Here is a 21,285-nt window from a genome sequence, read left to right on the forward strand (position 1 = left end):
TCTTAGTTCAAGGTGATTCTATGCCATTGAAAACATAGTTATGAATGTCATATTCCGTTTCTGATAATATACCCCCCTGAATCCTACACACTGGGCCTTTAAATTTGAATGCATGCATGGTTAAGTAAATCTATACCCATGGATAACACCCCAAAAAAAGTTGGGATGTTAGACACAACCTAACATGCTAGATAAGAAAGACATCTGCTGTGTCAAAGCTGTTGTTGAGCTGCTGAGCACAAACTGCTGCTGAGAGGCAGAGGACAGGACCAGGCAGCAGCCACAGGAGGTCTCCACTGTCTCCACTGCAGCTGTGTGTGGCAGGATGTGAATCCAGGTCTTATGAACAAGAAGCAGGTTACCACAGTTTGACGTGTGGAATCTAAAAGAGGTTAAAGGCCGTGGGCACAGCTGAATATTTGTATACATGTGGGCTATCGCTCAACACTTGGCTCCATCCAACCACAAAGTTTATACTACAAACACATTGCCCCACACACAAACACACACAAATGACCCACATTATACAACTGTGGTGGTGTGTGGGCGATGGCATGAGCTCCTTTAGAAATTATAAGCACACACATAATGAGAGGGGGGCATTTTTTTAATGTATCTATTTTTAAAACATGTTTTATAATCTGTTAGATGATATATATATCACTCACATGCCCGCTTAATTTAAGGATTACTGAGCTGTGCAATTTATTAATGTGCTTCAGACTTCTTCTCAAACCACAAACCCACAGCAGCTATTATTTAAACGCCTTTATTCCACCTCTGATTCATGCAAAGCCCCCACAGTTACAGTTAAACCACTCCCGCTCCTGGACTGGGCATGCGTCAGGAGCGCAGGTGTGATTGTATCCATTCCCAGCAGACTGTCTCCCAAGTGGCTCGCGGTGGGAATTAATACGGGATTAAGTCCAGGAAGTTCGATAAGAAGTAAATTTACCTGCACCCAGGTGCGTCTGGAAAAGCTGAGCGTGCAGGAGTGGCAGTGGGAAGAGAGGAGCGCGCGAAAAGAAACAACCTGGAAAAGTTACGGATGCAAACGTCCCGTTGACAAAAACTGAGAAACCGGAGCGAGTCATCAGCTGTTGAGATTTGCAAATTTAGACATCACCAAGCGGGGGAAACAGCTAAAATCATGAAGAAATATTCATATCCAGGTAAGTGTGTTGTTCAAACGTGTGTTTCTGAAGATATAAGAGTTGTGGTGTGCGCGTGCATGTGTGCCCGTGTGACAGAGGGGCGAGGAACAGAGAGGGAGAGAAATGATTGACGTAATTCTTGGTGAATGTTTAACAGCAATACTGCTTTCCACACGTGGACATTTCTAATTTCTCTTTTGTTTAATTTAACCTTTGTAACATAAAAAAGCTCCACTCCTGAATCTGTGGGTGTGGTTCTAAATCCTCCTCCAAGATCATCTCGGATTGTAGCCCTACACACACGACATCATGACGGATAGGTGGCACAGAGAGCTGAGCTGATTCTTCCAAAAGACTTCAGGCAAAATGTTTCTTTGGCCTGAAGGACATAACAAGGAAGTACAGTGCACCGCTTGACTTGTGTCCTGAGTGACACTAAAACATAGGAAACATGGAGTGCAGGATTCATTTGCAGAAAGAAAAAAGGTCAAATATTACAATGCCAGACTGTGTACTCAAATCGTGAGACAGTTAGGTTGTAAATCTGTTTTGACTGGCAGTTTTATGGTGCAGTTCATTCACTCCTCCCCACTAAACCCCTAAGAGTGACTTGATTTATGCAACAAATCTTTGCAAGCTTTATTCTGGGACTGTCTGGATCCGATTGTGGTTGTTAAGTCTCATAAGATGCGGAAGTTATCATAACTTGGTGTTAGCTTGTAGGTTTTCAAAGATCTCTATGTTATGATTTTACTGATTGTGCAGGGAATGTCAAATGCTGAAACCAGTGGTTGGAAAAAAATGTATTGTATGTTGCATGTATATGTTAGCTTTTTACATTATTATTTTGTAGCGGATACATTGAAAATGTTCTTTTTTCAGTAAGGTTGTGTTGATGATGTGGTTTGGTTTAGGCACAAAAGTTTCTTTATTATGGCGAGGAAAAGATCATGTTATGGCTTAAAACACCCAGGTTCAGAAGCTCAAATAATAGGGATTATGGGGATAATTTCATTTAATCACATTTAAAATGTTATTTGACCAAATGGATGCAATTCTTGGGGATTGTGATTCTCAAAAATGTATCCACTGATTTACAAACATCTTTGTCCATATGCAAGTCTATGGGAAAAAGTATTTTTGGGCCGCATAGCATCACACGACAGTGCTGGAAGTTGTAATTCAAATGTTTGGCCACAGTGAAAATTGACTTCAAACCTGGCGTGCTTCCTCGGGGCCTGCGTCTGCAGCTTGGCAGGCGTCTCGTCTCAGTGAAACACCATCCACAAACCCCTGACAAAAGTTAGTCTAGAACTGTGATATGATCTGTATGAACCTTGAAAATGTAACGTATTTGTGTTTTGCAGAAACGTATAACGTGAACATTTTCATCCAGCGACAGGGCTCTGCTCAAAGACCCCTCAGACACAATCAGTCCATCATTACTGTCTATGTCCTGACTGATACTTCTGACATAATTCTATCTCTTTTTTCGTTATTCTCTTCCAATTCTTCCTTTTTGTCCCCCTTTTTCTCCAGCACTGCTCAATATTACTTCCATTATCTTCTGCGCCTCCTTACCCTCCTCCCCCGTCCCTCACCCTGTAAGCTCTGACTCAGTCCAGTGTACACAACGCTTTCCCGCGGAATGCCGGCTTTCCCGGCTCCTCTTCCCAGAGTCTTTGTGCGATTGAGCGTCCGACGGTTTTCCATCGGAGCCAAGTGCATGTTGGGTCATGCCACCTCTCCTCCTCCTGTGTGTGTGTGTGTGTTCTCCCTCTGCGGTGCGCTGTGTGTGGAGCTGTCACATTCTTTGTCAGAGCTCTGCTCGGAGAATTGTCTAATAACAAAGTGTTTGTGCAGCCTGATGTGTTGTGAAAGGCCGTCCTCTCTAACGTGTAGGGGTGTTTAGACAAGCATCAGAGATGTGGAGGGGTGACTTTAAGCGAGGAAGGTCAGCCTGTGTGTGTCAGCATGTGTGTGTTTTGTACGCAAACACCCGTACACACACACACACAGAATGATTGCTGGCACATCTGAGTTTTAGTTTTAGAACTTATGTATAGAAATGTGTACATGCCGTTTTTTAGGGAGGTTGTATATGTGTGTGTGTCTGCATTCACTCATGCAGCTGCTCATGGAGTCGATCCCCGCCTTGTACACCACTCCCTTGAGTCGTCTGGATCAATGAGTAACCTGTATGAATAACAGCCCACTCCAACACACACACAGAGTCATTATTTTCCAAGTACACTCCTCCTGGTATGTGCTTTTATGTGCTACTCAAAACACACACATGCACACCTAATTCCACTACTCGTACCTGTGTGACAAATGCCTCACTCCGCGCTGCATTACGGCTTTTAGCCTGTTTATACTGGAGAGGCAGCGAGGCTTTGATTCAGAGCCTAAAGCTATTGTTAGATGGTAACATGAAAGTCAAGCTATAAACTGTGTTGAGACATATTTGCCCTGTCATCTAGCAGAGCATGCCGAGGATGGTCTAACCCTCAATTTGGCTTCCTAGAAGCTGGTGAATAATGGACTAATAAGGTATTTGAACACGTGGACATGCACATACAGTAATGTAGTGTGATCTGTAATGGTTGTGTCATGGAGCTACAGATTTGACTGTGGGACGTAACTTTGAAAATAGCATCAGAAACTAGACAGTGTGAGGATGCAGAATTAAGTGACTGATTGGAGATGCAATAAATTGATGATAAAGAAAACACCAAAATGTGTGTATGTTTTCTATTATATCAGTAAAAGTAGCTGTTACTTTTTCTCCTTTAGCATTAACCTGTAAAGACTGAATCACTTGTCCCTTTTACACTGCCTTCAAGGCGGGAATATTGCACCGTTATGCTGCCTCGCTGTTCAAAAAGTACAATCGCAGAATGGTGGGGTAGAGTTTTCTTGCCGTTGAGACGGCAAGGAAGGTCGTAAGAGCATCGAAACTGTGTTTATGTGAAAGGGACAAGACAGGATAATGGGCGGGACGGGTGTGACATTTTGATGGTGTGTTTAAAAAGAAACGCTGTTTTCAGTTAGCAGCTAACTCACAGATGAAGAACAGTCACAGTATATGTCTGCAAATTGGCAAAACCATGATGTCCGGAGGCTCCTTATACTTTCAAAGCAGAGGACGAGATCAGTCGTTATGTAACATGATGGTAAATTATTGTTCGTGTCTCGTTAATGCCATTGTTGTGTTTTATGTAGCGCTGCCGATGTGTGTGTTATATGTCATATAGACGCTGTTGTGTTGCATGTCAAGCCCATCAAGCCTTGTTAGCTTCCACGATCCTGGCATTATATCTAAAATCCCAAACTAGAACGGCTTAAAAAACGTGAAATTGCTCAGTGTTACATCGCACAGTTTTTTTCCCCCTGAAGTTATTGTAAACAATTGAGATTTGGTATGTATAAATTAACAGGTGTAAGAGGTAACTAAGGGGGTGTGGCTTAGTGAAGTTTGGTCATTTGTCTTACAAATATTTCAGCATTAATCACAAACCTATCTAGCTGTACAAGCTTAAATGCATTCATCCATTATTTCCACTTTGCACAACACTATACTCTGTAGTGTTTGCACCACATTGTCACTGATATACTCAGGAATGTGGAGTTCCCCTGATTGCAGGAGACCTACAGTCTATGTCTTGTCTCTGCTTTGTATGGTCCTCCCCTCTCAGCCGTGTGGAGCCTGCTCTGAAGTGTCCACTCTGCTGTGTGTTTATTATCTGCAGCCAAGAATGCAGCTCTGTGATGCTGGCTGCTGCTGCTGCTGCTGGGGGTGTCAACTGATACAACAGACTGCCTGTACTGTAGGCCTGAGGCCAGGAGAGAGCCTGTAAAAAGATAATGGCAGGCTCAGAGAGGTTCTGATGTGTGGTGGAACATGTGCACTGACAGATAGACATTGGTACTAGAATGATAAAGTGCATTTATTTTCCCATTTTTAGCTGTATTAATACAAATACCATAAACTTTTTAAATTACCTTAAATTTAGCTTCATTATACTGGCTTCTGATTCACTTCTAGACTTGATTACAGAGAGTTTACCACTAATCTTGAAGGAAAAAGTCCATAAGAAGATGTGGAAATTGCTTCACTTTAGTAGGCCAAAGAGCCAGAGCCCACACTAAAGATAGTAACTCCTCTATTTGGCAGGAGCAGCCTTGTCCTGTCATGACATGAATGGATATTTTATTGCAAACAGTTAAAGCGTTATTGATTTATATCTGTTCAGAGAGCGTTCTGGAGCAGAGAAGAAGCAAGATAATATGTGTATTAAGTGCGTGTGAGTTTTGTTGTTGGCAGCATACAAACTCCACACTGAAAGGAAAGTAGCGTCCAAGGTAATCACTCATCGTATCGAGGAGTGGGACGCATATTATTTGTTTTGGCTAGACTCAACTGATTATGCTTTATTTTCAGTTTCAGTTTGATCAACTTTATTAAAGCCAATAAACATACAATTCAGAAGATTCACTTATTGATCATCTGGTGACCAGAATCAGACAGTTTTCTGCTTGATGACCAGTGAGGGGCAGGCCAGTCTCAGATGTAATCGATCCTGTGCCGATCAAATATACATGCACAGCAACACAGACAGTAACTAGCAGACTTGGGCAAACCACCCAAATCTGGATAAATCAGGGTTGATAAGTGTCGCATGCAAGGCTAATGCTAACAGTTTCTTGTAAGTGAGTGGAAAATGAACAATTAGTGCCATATTCTAGGAAGTACAGTTAAATAAAAACACAGATTCGTGTGGTCTTTTTTAATTTATTTATTATTTATTTTTATTTTTGGGCTTTTGCCTTCATTTGAGACAGGACAGACATAGCAAGAAAGGTGGAGAGAAAGTGGGGATTACATGCAGGAAAGGGCCGAGGCTGGAATCGAACGCACGGCTGCTGCGGTGAGGACACAGCCTCATGGGGCGCCCGCCCTACCAGCTACTGGGCGAACCAGATTTGGGTGGTCTTATCTAGTTTACTAGTTAGCTCTCCCATCAAGTTGGATCCATTTAATGGATTTTATAGTTTCTTCTGAGGCAGAAAATATTTTGCAGATGTGATAGAAAGGAAAATAAAAATCAAAATTAAAAAATAAAATAAAAATAAAACTCTAGCTGAAAGAAGCTGTCAGAAATGGTTTTAGCAACCAAATGAGCTGTTTCAGAATGAGGTTTTCTAATATATCTGAACAATAATTTTCACGTAGATTTTGATAGATGCTTAATGAAACAATTGTCTTTGAGATCATATATGCATTTTTACTATTTCGAGCCAAGTGTCCAGTGGCTTTAAAGTTACAAAAATTTACAAAAGTTACAAAAATCCCACTCTGTGCTGTTAATTCAAGTAAAAGAAAGAAATCGGAATCTGCCAAAATTGGAATCAGTTGGACAGACTTGTAAAATATTGGAAATCAGCATTGGCCAAGAAAATTCGCAATTGGTGCATGTCTACAATTTAGATCATGACATGCACACGCACTATGTACAAACATATGCATCATACTGTGCTTGTTGCTTCAGTGTTAAGTAAAGAGTCAGCATGACATTTGTTTATCCTCTCTCACATTTCTCAACATGCACATACACACATCCGCTCACTCCCTCAGTCGCTCACCTATGACATACACTAACTACATGTTTCCTGGGGGAGTTTCGAGCCATAAAGCTCTATGGACTATTTAACTGACTCCGTAGGTTTTAACAGCCTCGCAAGAAGGAAGCCGATCCTTATCTTCCACACCAGTATTGTTTTATAGACTGCCGCGGTATCCTGTCTCAGCCGGGTTTAAAAACACTTTTATATTACATGATTTGGGCTTGTGTTTGCGTTGCGAGGAGTACAAAAAGGTGACTGTGTGTTTGTCAAAGCTGTGTTGGTTTTCAATGAGCGCGGTGAGTGAGGAATAGGTTCGTGTTGAAAGTGCAGAGGTAGGAAAAGGTGTTGTCAGTTCATACCTTTGGCGCCAGAACAACAGCTATTCATTTGGGAGGAGTGCAGTTCAGGGTCACGGCCAATGTCTTTCCTCCGCTATGTGTGACCGCATGTGAGTCGGTTTGTGTGTGTATGTGTGTGTGTTGGTTGCGGCCCTTACTCATTAAGTATGCATCCAGGTGAAGGTGTTATCTGGGCTGTGAAAACAATCTTGACAAATGTCTATCTAGCCATTCAGTCTGTCTTGCTTTCCTTCTTTTTTTTTTTACTCATTCTCTTTCTCTCTGCCCGTCCGTCCACTCCCGCCTCTTTCACAGGCAGAGTTGTGAAACGGTGCGTTTGCAGCGTACTCTTAACATGTGTAATGAGGGCCATAAAAACACAAATGAACAGATGGGTGAGCAGACAGATTGAGGAGGGAGGGAATTAAGCAGTGATATTTTCACATTGTGATTTTGACGAAACAAAAATTGAGATATTTGATTTTCATAGTTAGAGCACCCTTAGCTGTTGTTACATGAGTTATTTCTAAATGAAGCTAAATAGAAATACACATTTTTGAATGAAAAACCTGACGTTCTCCACTTTCTGTCAAATTGCACACCATAAGAATTTTGCAGTGTCGCACATGACTTCATATTTTGTTGCAGAATGTGACCTGTAGTGTTACTATCCTCGCCACGGAGATAGTTTTTTTAAATCCACACAGACTCTGACCTGCATTCAGCGTCTCAGTCTACAGATGCAGCTGTTTGTTAGCAGCAGCTCTAGGGAGCTGAGAGGAAAGCAGGCGGACGGACTGTCTTCACCAGACTGACTGACAGCAAACATTTAATAAACCAGAATATTTTCCATGTCAGCTCATTCTAGACCAATGCATCCACCTGAATTTAACGCCATTTTATGTGGAGGTAAAAGGGGGCGGAGATGCAAAGAAGGCAGGTAAAAGATCCTTCACCTCCTACTCAAATAAGACATGACGTGACCTCCTTTTGCAAACACAAAAATCTCAGGTAGTTGTGCACTATAGTGCATGTTTTGTAAGTCACTCCTCCCCTGAATGTGTGTGTGTTTGCAGGCCTTCAGTCATGCGTGTGTGTGATAGCTCTTGTGTTTCAAGTGTGTTAAAGTGCTGCACCCTCTGCCCTCTGTTTACCTTCTCTAGTCATCTGAGACCAATAACTAATCACTTGACATGTTTGTCCAAGCATAGCCGTGCACTTGACCGGTCATGTTTCACACACACAGACGTGCACACACACAAAGCAGTGCAACTGACATCAATCAGTTGAGCATTATAGTATATAACACAGGCAGCAATGCATTTACTTTGGTCCACAAAATGACTAACAGTACCGCTTAAAACAGGTTTTTTAAACACTAGTTTCATTCTTTTCATGTATCATGTGCGTGTAACAACCTCTATTGTACATAGCAGTGTCATACGGCAAATATGACCTCAGAAGATTACAAATCCGCTCGAGGGGAAAAAGACATGGATCATAGTGTCGGCTGATTTTTATGGAACTTGTTCAAGCAGCGATATGTACTCTCTGTGTTTGTGTGTGTCTGTGTGTGTGTTTGTGTGTGTGTGTGTGTTTGTAGGCCCAGACAAGACTGAGCAGGTGAGCTCAGCCACACACACATACACGCTTTAATGCCAACACACAGTTTAACTTTTCAGGTGTCACTCCTTCAGTTTGTGTTTAAGCTCGCTGCGATTGGCTAATGCATATTTGCTCGCTTTATGTCTGTCAGTACTTTGCCCTCGCTTTAAACCGCACAGCGACTGGCAGCGTTGGATTATATCACCTCAATGCCAAATATCACCTTATCAACACAACTTTGTGGTGTTTTTACGGCTTCTGTGGCGCAGTACTTTGTTTCAATAGTAAACGTTCTGTTTCAAGCACTGTGTTGTAAGTGTGTGTGTGTGTGTACGTTCACCTCACCTCTCTCAAGCTGTATTCCAAGCTAAAACAGTAAATAGGTATGGGCATGCTTTTTGGCTGCAAGGCTAAAAAAGATTTGGCTGGCTTTTATTTGTTTCCAAAGCTCTAAAACACATGCAGATGTGTACACACTCGCATTACAGACTGATGGTGTTATCACATGGCTCACGGCAGATTAAAGATTTGCACTGAAAGCAGAAAAAAGGGTCGACTGTTTGCACCTGCGACAGCCTGAACACCCAGTTAGTGAAAAGTACAAAAAAATGAATTAAATGCTTCCTCTCTGAATCCACAATGATGCCAGAAGCTGCTCTGTTACTGACATTTATGCCAATTATAGATTAATGCACTCTGTGAAACAGTTAAATTTGTAGTCATAGCTACTTTGCTTTGAGATATTTTATGATGCTCTACACATTACTTTAGAGTAAAAGGCATCTTTCATCTCTAAAAGTCTCAGTCAGAAGTTGTCAGATGCAGCCTGATACAGTTAAATATGTTTTATTTGCTGCAAAGTTGTTTGAAAACTAATCTCAACCTGTTTTACACAAGCTCAAACATTCTCACCATTTCCCATAACGGGCCATTATTATTATTATTATTTCTTGTCATCACAGCAGGCGGAGCTCTCCATGAGTTATTTTTTTCCTCTGCAGCAGTTTTTCACTTGTGGGGTGGATAATTGATCCTACAATCCATTCACAGCTGATCAGATCAGATCGATAGATGAGAGATGCAGCTGTTTGAATGGTTAAGTTTCACTTTAAACGCGCCTGACGTTCTGCTGCACCGTTTCTGCTCCAAGTACGCTACAAAAAAACAATGGCATATATGTTCCAGTATTGCTCCTGATTAACAGTCTAACTCTAAAAATGTATTTGTGGTGGCCTGCAACACATAAATGAATGTGTGGCAAATACTGGGATTTTTTTAACAGAAAAACCAACAAGAGCAGAGGAACATTTCATCATCTTTTACAGTAGTTTCCTTAATTTCCTTATCTCCCTCAAAAAGTTAACAACCTCAAGCTCTCTCACTCTCTAACTCTCTCTCTCACACACACACACGCACACATACATACACGCACTCAAAGAGACACGTTACAGAAGCTTTACTCATGTCTTCCAGTGAAACAGCAGCACATTCACTCCCTATCACTCGAACCAGCTGCCTTTGTGTTGAAACCAGTGACAGCACAGGCAGAAAACCACCGTGTTTGCTGGCATTATTGGCAGAAAATGAATGCCATGTCATACACTGATTTGCGGTAGGAAGTACTTCTAATAACTTAAAAACAGGACGGGATGACTGAGTCACCAGCCAGCCACCGGATGAATTTACCTCATTTAAACAGCACTGACTGGGTCGATGCAGGGGCGACAGGGGAAGTGGAGAGAAGAAAAGAGCGAATGTGTGGTTGATGTGAAAGAGACTCAGCATTGTTATCATGCCATCACCTGTCCCAGGAACACAAAACTGAATGTGAACCTCATGGTGGCGCTAGAGGAGAAGTCAAGGGGATCACCAAGGGGTTAAGTGTGAGTGGGCTACAAATGTCTGTACAAAATTTTATGAAATCCATCCAATAATTGCAGAAATATTTCAGTTAGCAGACAGAAACACCACACAATATGATGGAGCTGAATCACCCGTCTGAACATAAAACAACAGTTGTGTCCTTGTTTGGCTCATCCTCCCCTTATGCAGCGGCTGGTGATTCAGCAGAATTGAACACACACACACACACACACACACACACACACACACACACCAGAGTCAATCAATGAGAGATTACCCGCAACATTCCACCAAAGAGAGCAGACTGTGAGCCGAGAGGAAAAGGCATGCCTCTGAACACTAAATCTGTATCATATAGGACCTGACTGTTGGTGCTGATAGATGAGCATGAAAAAGAATGTAGACCATTTTGTGTTTGAAAAAAAATATTTAACTGGACCCGGACTTGTGTCGCTGTAACAGCAGCAGGTAGCTCAGTTCATCACGCTGCGTTTCTTCTGCATAGTGCGACATGGTTTGACTCAACTCCACTGGCTCTTTTTCATTTTTCCATTTGCAAAAGTTGTGGATAGTTCATGGTTCTTTTTTTGGGATCACCTCATTCAAGGTTCGAAGCGAGGTGAGCAGATACTAGAAGTTAAACGGGCACTTTTCGTACGATACCTAAGATCAGTATTGCCCTGTAAGTTGTAAATAACCCTAACCCTAACCCTAATTATGAGTTTTTATGTGATAATAACCACCTGACAAAGCCTTATTCTGATATTTAAGGGTTCTTCATCAGGGCGTTTTTTCTTTATTTATGTTCAAATGATGGCTCAGTGTTTGCAGTTCTGTTTCATGCATTTTGTCCCACTTGCATGTTTGGTCTGAGTTACTTCCACACCGCACAGTTTTAAAAATACAAACAGACCACAAATGAAACTTAGAAATATATCTGTCTTTCCTTAAGTGACCAAATGTCAGTTTCTGGGCAGTGAAGCAATAACAGCGATCTTTTAAATATTGTCTGACTTTGTTTTTCCACATGACAACTGTAGATTATTTGGCCTCAAGGAGAATCTGAAGTAACTGTTTTCCACTTGGTGCTACATGTTTTGTTGTACTGTGAAGTCCAGAGTGTTTGCTAAAACAATCTTGTTTATGGCACAGTCAAAAACCAAACCTGCCTCTCAGGCTGGTCCTCTGTAAGTCTTAATATCATTTAACAGTATAGAAATACTATATGTTCCCTGCGGTTATTCATTGCACCACAGTCTCAGAGCGCCAAGCATACTGTCGTCACCTTCAGAGCAAAGTTTGCTTTCACCTACTCTGCACTCTGCTTCTCCTCTCATCTGTCGATTGTGTCAGCCTTGACCAGATCAAATGATCAATTATCCACATCACGAGTCAAATAAATCAGAATGAGTTTTGTCTGCGCTGCTCTCACGGACCAGCAAAAACCAAAACATTTAGAGATGTGGCACAGAATGAAAGAAAAGGACACACACAGGATTAACAAAAACAAACAAAAAAAAGTGAAGTTTTCTGGGAATGAGAACACACTGTTTTGGGTTTTTTTTTTTGACTTTACAGGAGATTTTAGTCATTTGTCTCCCTGTCTTTGTCCCCCCTTACCAGCCAGATCAGCCAGTGCCCGGACAAGGAGAACGGAAAGAGAGGCGTCTGGCATCACCAGTCCCAGTAAGTAGACTGCATCCATCTATCTGTCCATTTATCCTTTCATCCACGCATTCAGCACCAGCAGTACAAACATACATCTGATGCATATCAGAAGGACTGTCCACTGATGGATCCACGTCCATGTATCTATCCTACATCCAGAACTAGTCCATTCAATCACTCTCTTAACCTGTCAAGTATTATGTAAGTCACTGTCATTGACCCTCAGCAGAAGAGTTTGTTAACACTGAGGGCAGAGCAGGTACTGTTTCCTGTTCAGATAACAGCTGATAACAGCAGGTAAACAGCAGATCACAGACGCAGTGATAAAGAGTTATAGAGGCAGAGGGATGTCAGAGTACCCTGCGAGGAACAGAAGGTATTTGTGTCTTGGTGCACGAATGCTGATGTCTGAGTGACTGTGTTCATGTCTGCATGTCTGTGCGTGCAGAAATGTGTGTTTCTTTCTTATCTTATCTATCTTTTCAGAGGAAATTTTAAATAAATTCCTTTGTATTGTTGGAAAATTGGAGAATTTGGGTTTTTTGTTTTTGTTTTTGTTGATGTTGCTGTCCACTAGAACATAAGACCTAACAGGATAACATGATTAACCATTGGAAACCTGGAGATCACCTTTTTTGTGCAGCTTTCAAATGCCTTTCACAATATTTAACTTTTGAACCCTGACAATTGGTGCAATATCTTACAAAAACATAGGATAAGAGGTAATGAGCAACTTGAAAAGAAATGTTCCACGAACTGCAAGTAATTAGCAGATTTAGTGTGTGTTTTTGCATGTAGTTCGTACACAGTGTTCGCATGCAGGCTAAAGTTGTGGCTGTGGCTCACCACTGAGGCATCTCCTACCAGTGGGAAGAGCAAACGCCTTCTGCAGCATCAGCACATACAGAGGAGGGACAGAGAAGAGAGCAGGCGGACTGAATCATGCACACACAGATTGTGGGCTGTATGTGAAGGCACACTCTCGCCATGTGAAGGGTCATGTGTCGTTCAGCGACCCATACTTTGCAACATGCAAGCTGCGACTTGCAACATGAGATCATTTCCTCTCTTTGACACGTTCAAGTAAAATTCATGAAGATCACCGTTTGTGATCTGTGTCTGCTCGCAAATTGCTTTTGTGAAACGGGGCCCCAGGATGTGTATTCTTCCCTCTGACAGCTGACAGACGATGAGACAGCAGACACATTCTGACCATGCGTGGTGGTTTTGTGTGTTTCTGAGTTTGTGTGTCCACACAAGATGAGTATCTGGAGGTCATTAAATATAAAAAAATAAGCAAGCACAAAAGGTTTTGGGAGCAAATGAGGACAGCACCACGAGGGTCATAAATGTTCTGAGAACACAAGAGGAATCTGATTGTTAAATTTGAGTGAGCATCCAAAAATAGTTTAAATGCCAGTCTGGACTGTAGAGACAGCTGTGAAATAAATTTGACCTCAAATACAAAAATTTGGGTGCGTGCATTTTGGGCAGGGACGTTTTTTGTTTTCGGAAACTGCTTAAAGTGTGAGGAAACATTATAATACTGACATTACACAACATCCATAAGTGTATTTTTTCAGCTTCTTGAGTTCTTGAGCTGCTTTCTTTTACTGTCTGTGAACCAAAGTGATGAAGCAAGCAGAGTCACACAAACGAAAGCCGACAGACAGGAACATAGATAAGTGTATGCATACGCAGATACACACACACACACACACACACACACACACACACACACACACACATACACACACACACACACACACACAGGTTGTTGGGAAGTGCTTAAGGGCGAGGATAAGGCCCTGCTTGTCAGCAGACCTCCCTGGCGTTGATGCAGTCACCACAGGGCATGTGTGTGTTTTTGTATTTCGTGTGTGTGTGTGTGTGTGTGTGTGTGTGTGTGTGTGCATTAGTATTTGGAGGGAGATGCCCCATGCAAAACATCTGCCAACAGGGCAGATTAACGAGCAGGAAGGCGGGTGTTTGGGAGGATGCTTTAATGTAACATCAACTCATGACACAACACACACAGGTCTATCTGTGTGTAGTTAATTCCCATCTGGCAGTCAGCAGATCCTGCTGTACTGGACACACACTATAAGTGCTGATCACAGTCAGAGGTGTGCATGTCCACAAGATGAAATAACATCCGCTTGTTTCAAGTTGTTTTTTTTTTTTTACACAATTTTTATTTATTTCTTCAAATGACAGCAAATAGATTCTAATTCTAATGGAAATATTAATGGGCTCAAAATCTGTCACAACATTGCAACTATTTTTGCAGTTTTCCCAAAAAAACCCCACCTAAAATATCATAGTATTCCCCCAAACAGCCTTGGACAGAGTGGATGTCCCTGAGACACAATTCATAAACGACTATAACATTAAGTCAAAACTGTTACTTCTTATTTTCTTTTATTATTTCAAACTACAATTCTGGCCATACAATGCACTTTAAATGAAAAAAAAGATATCACTAGATACAGACATATGAAAGAGAAAAACACACACTAAATGCTAACATGACAAGTACATTGTCCACACAGGTCAGCATGCAATACGCGAGGGCACTGCAGTGATGTCAGACGTCAAACTGACATGTCTGAGTGTGTTTGATCTCTCTATCAGCGCTCAGACGCTTGCCATGTGACCTCTGACCCCTGGCGTAGTCTGAGGGACATGCCAAAGGTTGGAGGTCATCTGAGTTTCCTGAACGCAGACATGGGTGTACACACCAAGCAAAATTTCAGAGCGAAAGCTAAGGTTTCACATATCTTCACAAAACACAAATACTTTCTTCTCTGTATTAAATATTTACTCTTGCCATCAGTTTTCCTCACTCTGCCTCTCCTGTATTAACCTTAACAGCCCCCCCCTCCCTCCACACACACACACACACTTTCCCTCCTGTATTGTTTTTGCATGTCAGTATTATTTCCACAGGCTGTCATCCTTGCACACATTTGCAAAAGCAGAGCTCTCATCATGAGAAAGTCTAGATCTAGATCAGTGAATGTCCATCACTTCAGCTCGACCAGATTTTTGCTCGTATCAAATGAATCAAGGCTATGTGCACCCCCTCCTCTCTCTCTCTCACACACACACACACACACACACACACACACACACACACAAGGAACATTATAAGCAAGCTGACGGATGAGTTTGCAAGTCCAGCGAGTTATTTTAGTCTGTAAGGAGCCTGTCCATGTCACATGGCGGAGCTAATGGTTTCTATTTTCAAGATACAATGCTGCTTCAGTCTTTTGGTCTCATCAGAAAAAAAGAGGGAAAGAGGGAGAGAGAATGCAACATATGATAAGCACATGGGGATGTCGTAATTCTGAATTCATTAGCAAGACACACTGAAGGAATCAAACTGGGAGAGAGGGAGGGAGAACAGAGAGCCCGAAAGGAAAGAGAGAGTAAGAAGAGGAGGAAGAGGAACAGAGGGAGGGAGGGAGAGAGAAAGGGAAGTCCAAAAAAAGACAGAGAGGGAGAGAGAGAGAGAGAGAGAGAGAGAGTGGAGTCAAAGAGCAGACACTACATGTGGCTGTGGAGGGAGTGATCTGGTTATGGAGGGGGACAAATTCTCAGGTAAGACAAACTCTCCGGAAACTCTCTGTTCTGAATGGAAAGTGAAGTTAATGGTTCTTCAATCAGTGTTTTTTTGCTGTGATCGGGTGTCTATTCTGTAAGAGCCTGCCTCTATTTTCCCCTCTATGGTATTTTCCACTCTCTCATTCTGTCCTGTTTGCTGACTGCATGTTTTCTTTGGGGTTTGGAGCTGGAAGCTGTGCAGCGGTTTGTGTAGCAGCAGCTCAGCGGACCTTGTTTTGGGTTTATCTGTCTTTATCTGTTGTGTTTGCAGGCTTTTTTTTCTGTCACTGTTTGTACCCAGCATGTCCACCCCCTCTCTGTCCCATTGTTTCCACTTAAATGTTTTTGTCTTAACAGGTTGTCGCTCAGTCGCCACTTCTTTTCCATTCCCGTCTGCTTGTCTCTTATTTACATTTTCACAAGACAAGAGAAGAAAAATGTTGTAAATGGCTGAATCTGTGCTGTAGTGACACAAAGACCACTTCGTTCTTAGACATTTCTTTTTTTGTTCTGCATCTGCATTCTCCCATTCTTCTTTGGTGTGAAAACAGGAAAGAGCTCTGTTTGAACAGTACTACTCTTGTCCCTTGTGGCTCTGATCCCGAGTCGGCCATCAGTCAGTCCCTCCTTTAGCCAACAGGAGAGAGAAAGCTTTGCTTCAGTCCACTATATTAGACTAAACTGGCACATAAAAATCCTTAAACTGTCCATCTGACAATGTTTTCCCAGTTGGATGCTGTAAACAAAATGCACATTGAACCAGTATGTGTGTGTGTTGTACATGATGCTTAAGTTATTTGCGAGGCAGAGCTGTCTGCTTCTTAATGGTATTTTTATGGCCGTTAGTGTGTTGTTAAAAAGCTCGTTGGCATGAAAAAAAAGGTGGAAATGGTGAAGTGGCTGCGGCAGCATGTGTGTGTATGGTTTGTGACCTAGCATAGCTTGTAGCACCTACACGGTGTGTGAAATCTGGATGTAGGTGAGGTCATTGACAAGAGTGTGATGGAGGTATCGCCCTCCCTTCTCGCTCGCTCTTTCTCGTTGCGGCCCCTTGTCTCCAGGTGCTTCCTCCAGGGAGCTGTAACAGCTTCAGCAGGACATACTTTGTGTATGTTTCTGTTTCTTAAGTGAATGTTCGCAGGAGTATTTATGCATTCTTATTCTCTAGTGTGCTTGTATATGCGTGTGTGTGTGTGTTTGTGTGTGTTTGTGTACTTTTGGGTCAGTGTGATGCTAGTGCGTGTATGTACACATATAGGGAGGTATCAGAGGTGGGACCAAGTTGTTGTTTTGCAAATTACAAGTAAGTCTTAAGTGTTTGCACTCAAGTCCTAAACTTTGCATTTCGAATCCAAAACAATTTATAATGCACTCTTGCCAAATATCATGCCATTTTTGCAATAGAGGAATAATATATCAAATTTACAAAAATCATGGATGGTTTTTAAGATTTGTATTTATTTGTTAAAACAAGTTTTTTAAAAAAAAAGTTTCTCAGCAGGTAAGCTATAACATTAGCCAACCATAGCCGTTTTTCCCCAGAAATTGTGCTATATGCTGCTACTAAGTTTCGTCTTTACGGTGCCTTTGCATTTTTAAATGATGTTAACATCATGCCACTCCAGTGTATGATTTTAGACAGCATGCCAGCATCGTGGAAGCAAAAGAGGCATTATGGGTGTGACATATAACACACAGCAACAGCTGCTAGTGTGACATATAACCTACATGTCAGCAGGGCTTTATAAATAATAACATGGCAATTACAATGATTTACCATCCCTGTTATATTGAAGCTGATTTCATTGTCTGCACGGAGGGTAAGGAGCTACTGAATCTCATTGTTTTCCCAATTTGTGGATATTTGCAGCTGCTGTTCTTCTCCTGTTAGTAAGCCACTAACTTCTGCTACCTGCTTTTTTAATCTAGTACTACCTCACTTGGCAGCTTAAAGGTGAGACAACTCTGCAACATACTTTTTAGTTTTGGGGCTTGTGGGTGAAAGGAATCAGATATTTTCAAGTTGAAAGACTCAAGTCCAAGTGAAGTCACAAGACATTTTCAGTTAAGGTCAAGTTGTAAATCTTTGGTTTTTTTTCAAGTCCACTCAAGTGTAAATACATCAATTGTGTGACTTAGAGTAGAGTCCATGTCATGTGACTTGGGTCCACACCTGTGGCTGTGTGCTCTATGTGTGAGTGTGTGAGGCATCAGCCACTTGTGGTGTCACTATCTGGTCATGTATCATGAGTCCCTCTCATCTCCCTCGACCAAATCAATTCACTTCACTTCTTGCTAATGTTCCTCCCACTCTGCTCTTGATGCTGATGTGCAAGGCCCCCTTTGTTTCCTGTGTTTTCTTCCCACATGAATCAACAGTGACGACGCTCTCAACGGAAACTGTCCATCAGCCACACAGAGGCTGAGAATGGAGCAGAAAGAGGCTGACGAGTCCCATTCATTCCAGTCACAGCGCGGTCATCTGATGATGTTTGAGGAAAGTCTGTGCGGCACAGCCACAGTCAGCTCATGACTTATAGAGCAGCCTTGAAGCTTTTAATGAATTCAGTGGAAGATGTCAACTTGAATCTATGCTGAAAAATCTGTTTGATATGTTTTATACGCCTCTGCCACCAGGTGGAGTTGCAGAGTTGAGTAAGTCAAGAATACTCTTTATGTCCCTATCTCAGCTGTGAACACTCACAAGACAACAAGTGTTGTTTTGAGTGTTTTCAGTGTTGCTTATTTTAAATGTATCACTCATCATGGGTTTACAGAGAAGTTTTATTAAAGGAAATTGTGGCCATCCTGTCTGACCGATTGGTGTTGTTAGGGGAGTTGCCATGGCAGCGTGTTGAGCAGAACAATATGTCAGTGCAGTGAGGATGGCGATCAACAATGCTGGCTTGTTGACGTACTAAACAGTGTTATTACCCGGTGGTGGAGAGATGGAGCAGAGGTGTGAGAGAGAGAGAGAGAGAGAGAGAGCGAGGAAGAGAGAGGGAGAGAGAGAGAGAGAGAGAGAGGCCTGTTGAGAGTCATCTGTGATGGAGGACAGCTGCTCTCTCTATTTACCAAGCCATCCCATGCGTGAGGGAACACACACACACACATGCAGGCAGCAGCACGTATGCAGACAGTCGATACACTCACACACACACACACACACGCACACACACACACACACACACACTCACACACACACACACAGGGGGTATGCCAGCGTGTGTGTGTGCGTGCGTTTGCACTGCAGTGCAATGGAGCCATGTTTCCAACAGGTGCTGTATTTGATTAAAGTTAGCAGTGCCTGGCCGGGTGCTGCTGTTTAACATTTGGTTAAGGGCAGCTGCTGTCACTACAGCTGTGCATATACTTTGGGCGAAGCTACTTCAACATGTGGGCTCTGGGGCCACACGAGGGGGTTTTCATATGCGAGTGTGTTGGTAATACTGACGTGTTAATGTATGGAACCATTGATCCTTTTTGCAGAATATGGTGTCATTTTCTTAGTGACACTTCGTTATAGTTCATGCATGTCAGACTTTTAGTGATGCCCACCCCACAAAACTTCTCTTCAGTGGATTTCCAGTCATCATGTATAATTAATAAAGATGAAATATTCATTTTAATGCATTTGATTCAGCATCCCACTAGTATGCAACTTGAGCGTAATACGATGTTACAGAAATGTCACTGAACAATGATCAGTGGAAAAAGTCATGGATTTATAAGCTCTCCGACATTTGACAGGTTGAACCGGACGCTAAAAAGAGTTCAAAAGATTCATTCCTTTTTGCCCATCACTAAACACTGTCTGACCCACTGCCCCAAATCTTTACGACATTTACAATACACCAAATAATGCAGACTCGTGCGTTGTGCTAGTAACCACAGTATTTATATGCATTGTTCAGCTTCAGCTTTGCAAATCCTTTCTTTTGTTTTCAAACATTTTTGAACATACTGGACAGTCAGCGATCCTCTCTGCAGCGCTCTCCCTTTCATTCCCACGTTTAGCTGAGAGTACAGTGCTGCACTGTACTGAAAGCCAGGCAGTCTTCTGGTTATGTTTACACTGCCAGTGCTGCTGATTCCATTAGTCATGCTAACGCTGCTCTCCTTCTGTATCCTTCTTTTTTCTCTCTTTCCTTCCTGAATCTTCCTGCTTTCTAGTTTCCATTAACGCCTTTGAGGTTCACTGTCACTTCTCTCCATCGTTCCCTCTCTGCCTGCAGAGAACTGGCACACCTTTCCCCTCCTTGTCTAGTCCATCTTCTCTCCCCTCTCCCTCCTGAAATCCCGAGCCAGGTAAAGCTGCATATTATGGGGGTTGCCATGTAAACAGAGCTGCCGTAACTAGCCAGTCACATCCAAAATATACACACGTACAAATGAACACATGCGATCAATGCAAGCAATACACGCACTCACCAACGCAGATTTTAGCTTTTTCCAGATGGCTGACATGCACAGCCTGACTCATGGGTGAGTCGTCTGCATCGAGGCCAACAAAGCATTTGTTGTTTTAGGATGAACTCAGCAGGAAGCTGAGGTTTCCTCTGTAGCTGATATTGGTCATGTTTAAAATAACACTGACTGTCTAAACCTGACACAACCTGAAATGAAACATGGATCGTTATTCACACTATAAGACCAGCATGTGCTGGTTATACTTAGATTTCCTGTAACAGATATAATGTCACTAAATTGTTTATTTTCTTCATGATAACATATATTTTTAATAAGACCTTTACATCAATTCAGGTTTTGAAATCACCTCCTTCCATTGTTTTCCATTCTCTGTAACCACTTGTCATTTATACAACAGCTTTCATGCTGACGCTGTCCTATACGATAAAGACAAAAGACAAAAAAATCCTAAATAAAGGGGGAGAACATGCAAACTCCACACAGAAGGGACCAAAGCCCGGTTTTAAGCCATAACCCTCTTGTGACAGCTCTAACCACTACTCCACCATGCCGCCTAAATCAACTCCTGAAAACCTGCTTTTATGACTCTGCATCAATGATAGTCATGGCCAGAGGCATTATGTTTTCGGGTTGTCTGTCCCTCCCATTATTGTGAACTCAAGAGAGCAAATTGCCACAAATGTCCACTTGAACTCATGGATGAACTGATTAGAGTTTGATACTCATAAAACATGTATTTGGTCATAACTCAAGAGCTCACATAACGATACTATGACAATATTTCACACAAATGTCTCTTAGGATTAAGTCATGAAGTGATGCCATTTTATATGCAAAGGGTCAAAGATCAACTTTAATGTGACATCATAATATTCTGCAAAAACAGTTTTCTGCTCAGCCCCGTAACTCAGGAACAGAAGGGGGGAATATTTGGTCAGATACTGAATTGGTGACACTAATCTTGGTTGCCCATCTTGAAACTGTCTGTAATA

At 42.1% G+C, this 21,285-nt stretch overlaps 1 protein-coding gene across 2 annotated transcripts in view; it reads left to right on the forward strand.

Annotated features, from left to right (window-relative positions):
• The first annotated feature begins 863 nt into the window (after positions 1–863).
• Positions 864–21,285, forward strand: part of LOC121956290 (neuronal-specific septin-3-like) — a 95,425-nt gene continuing 75,003 nt past the window's right edge. Inside the window, exons 1-2 of one of the 2 annotated variants that reach the window (XM_042504429.1) lie at positions 864–1,172; positions 12,212–12,274. In XM_042504429.1, the coding sequence (XP_042360363.1) occupies positions 1,151–1,172; positions 12,212–12,274 (85 nt within the window). In that variant the 5' untranslated portion in view covers positions 864–1,150. Of the gene's footprint in view, positions 1,173–12,211; positions 12,275–15,766; positions 15,860–21,285 lie in introns of those variants that run through there. The other variant, XM_042504433.1, reaches the window with a different exon arrangement.

The sequence above is a fragment of the Plectropomus leopardus genome, chromosome 17 (assembly GCF_008729295.1).
Source record: "Plectropomus leopardus isolate mb chromosome 17, YSFRI_Pleo_2.0, whole genome shotgun sequence".
In the NCBI taxonomy this organism is placed as follows: Eukaryota; Metazoa; Chordata; class Actinopteri; order Perciformes; family Serranidae; genus Plectropomus; species Plectropomus leopardus.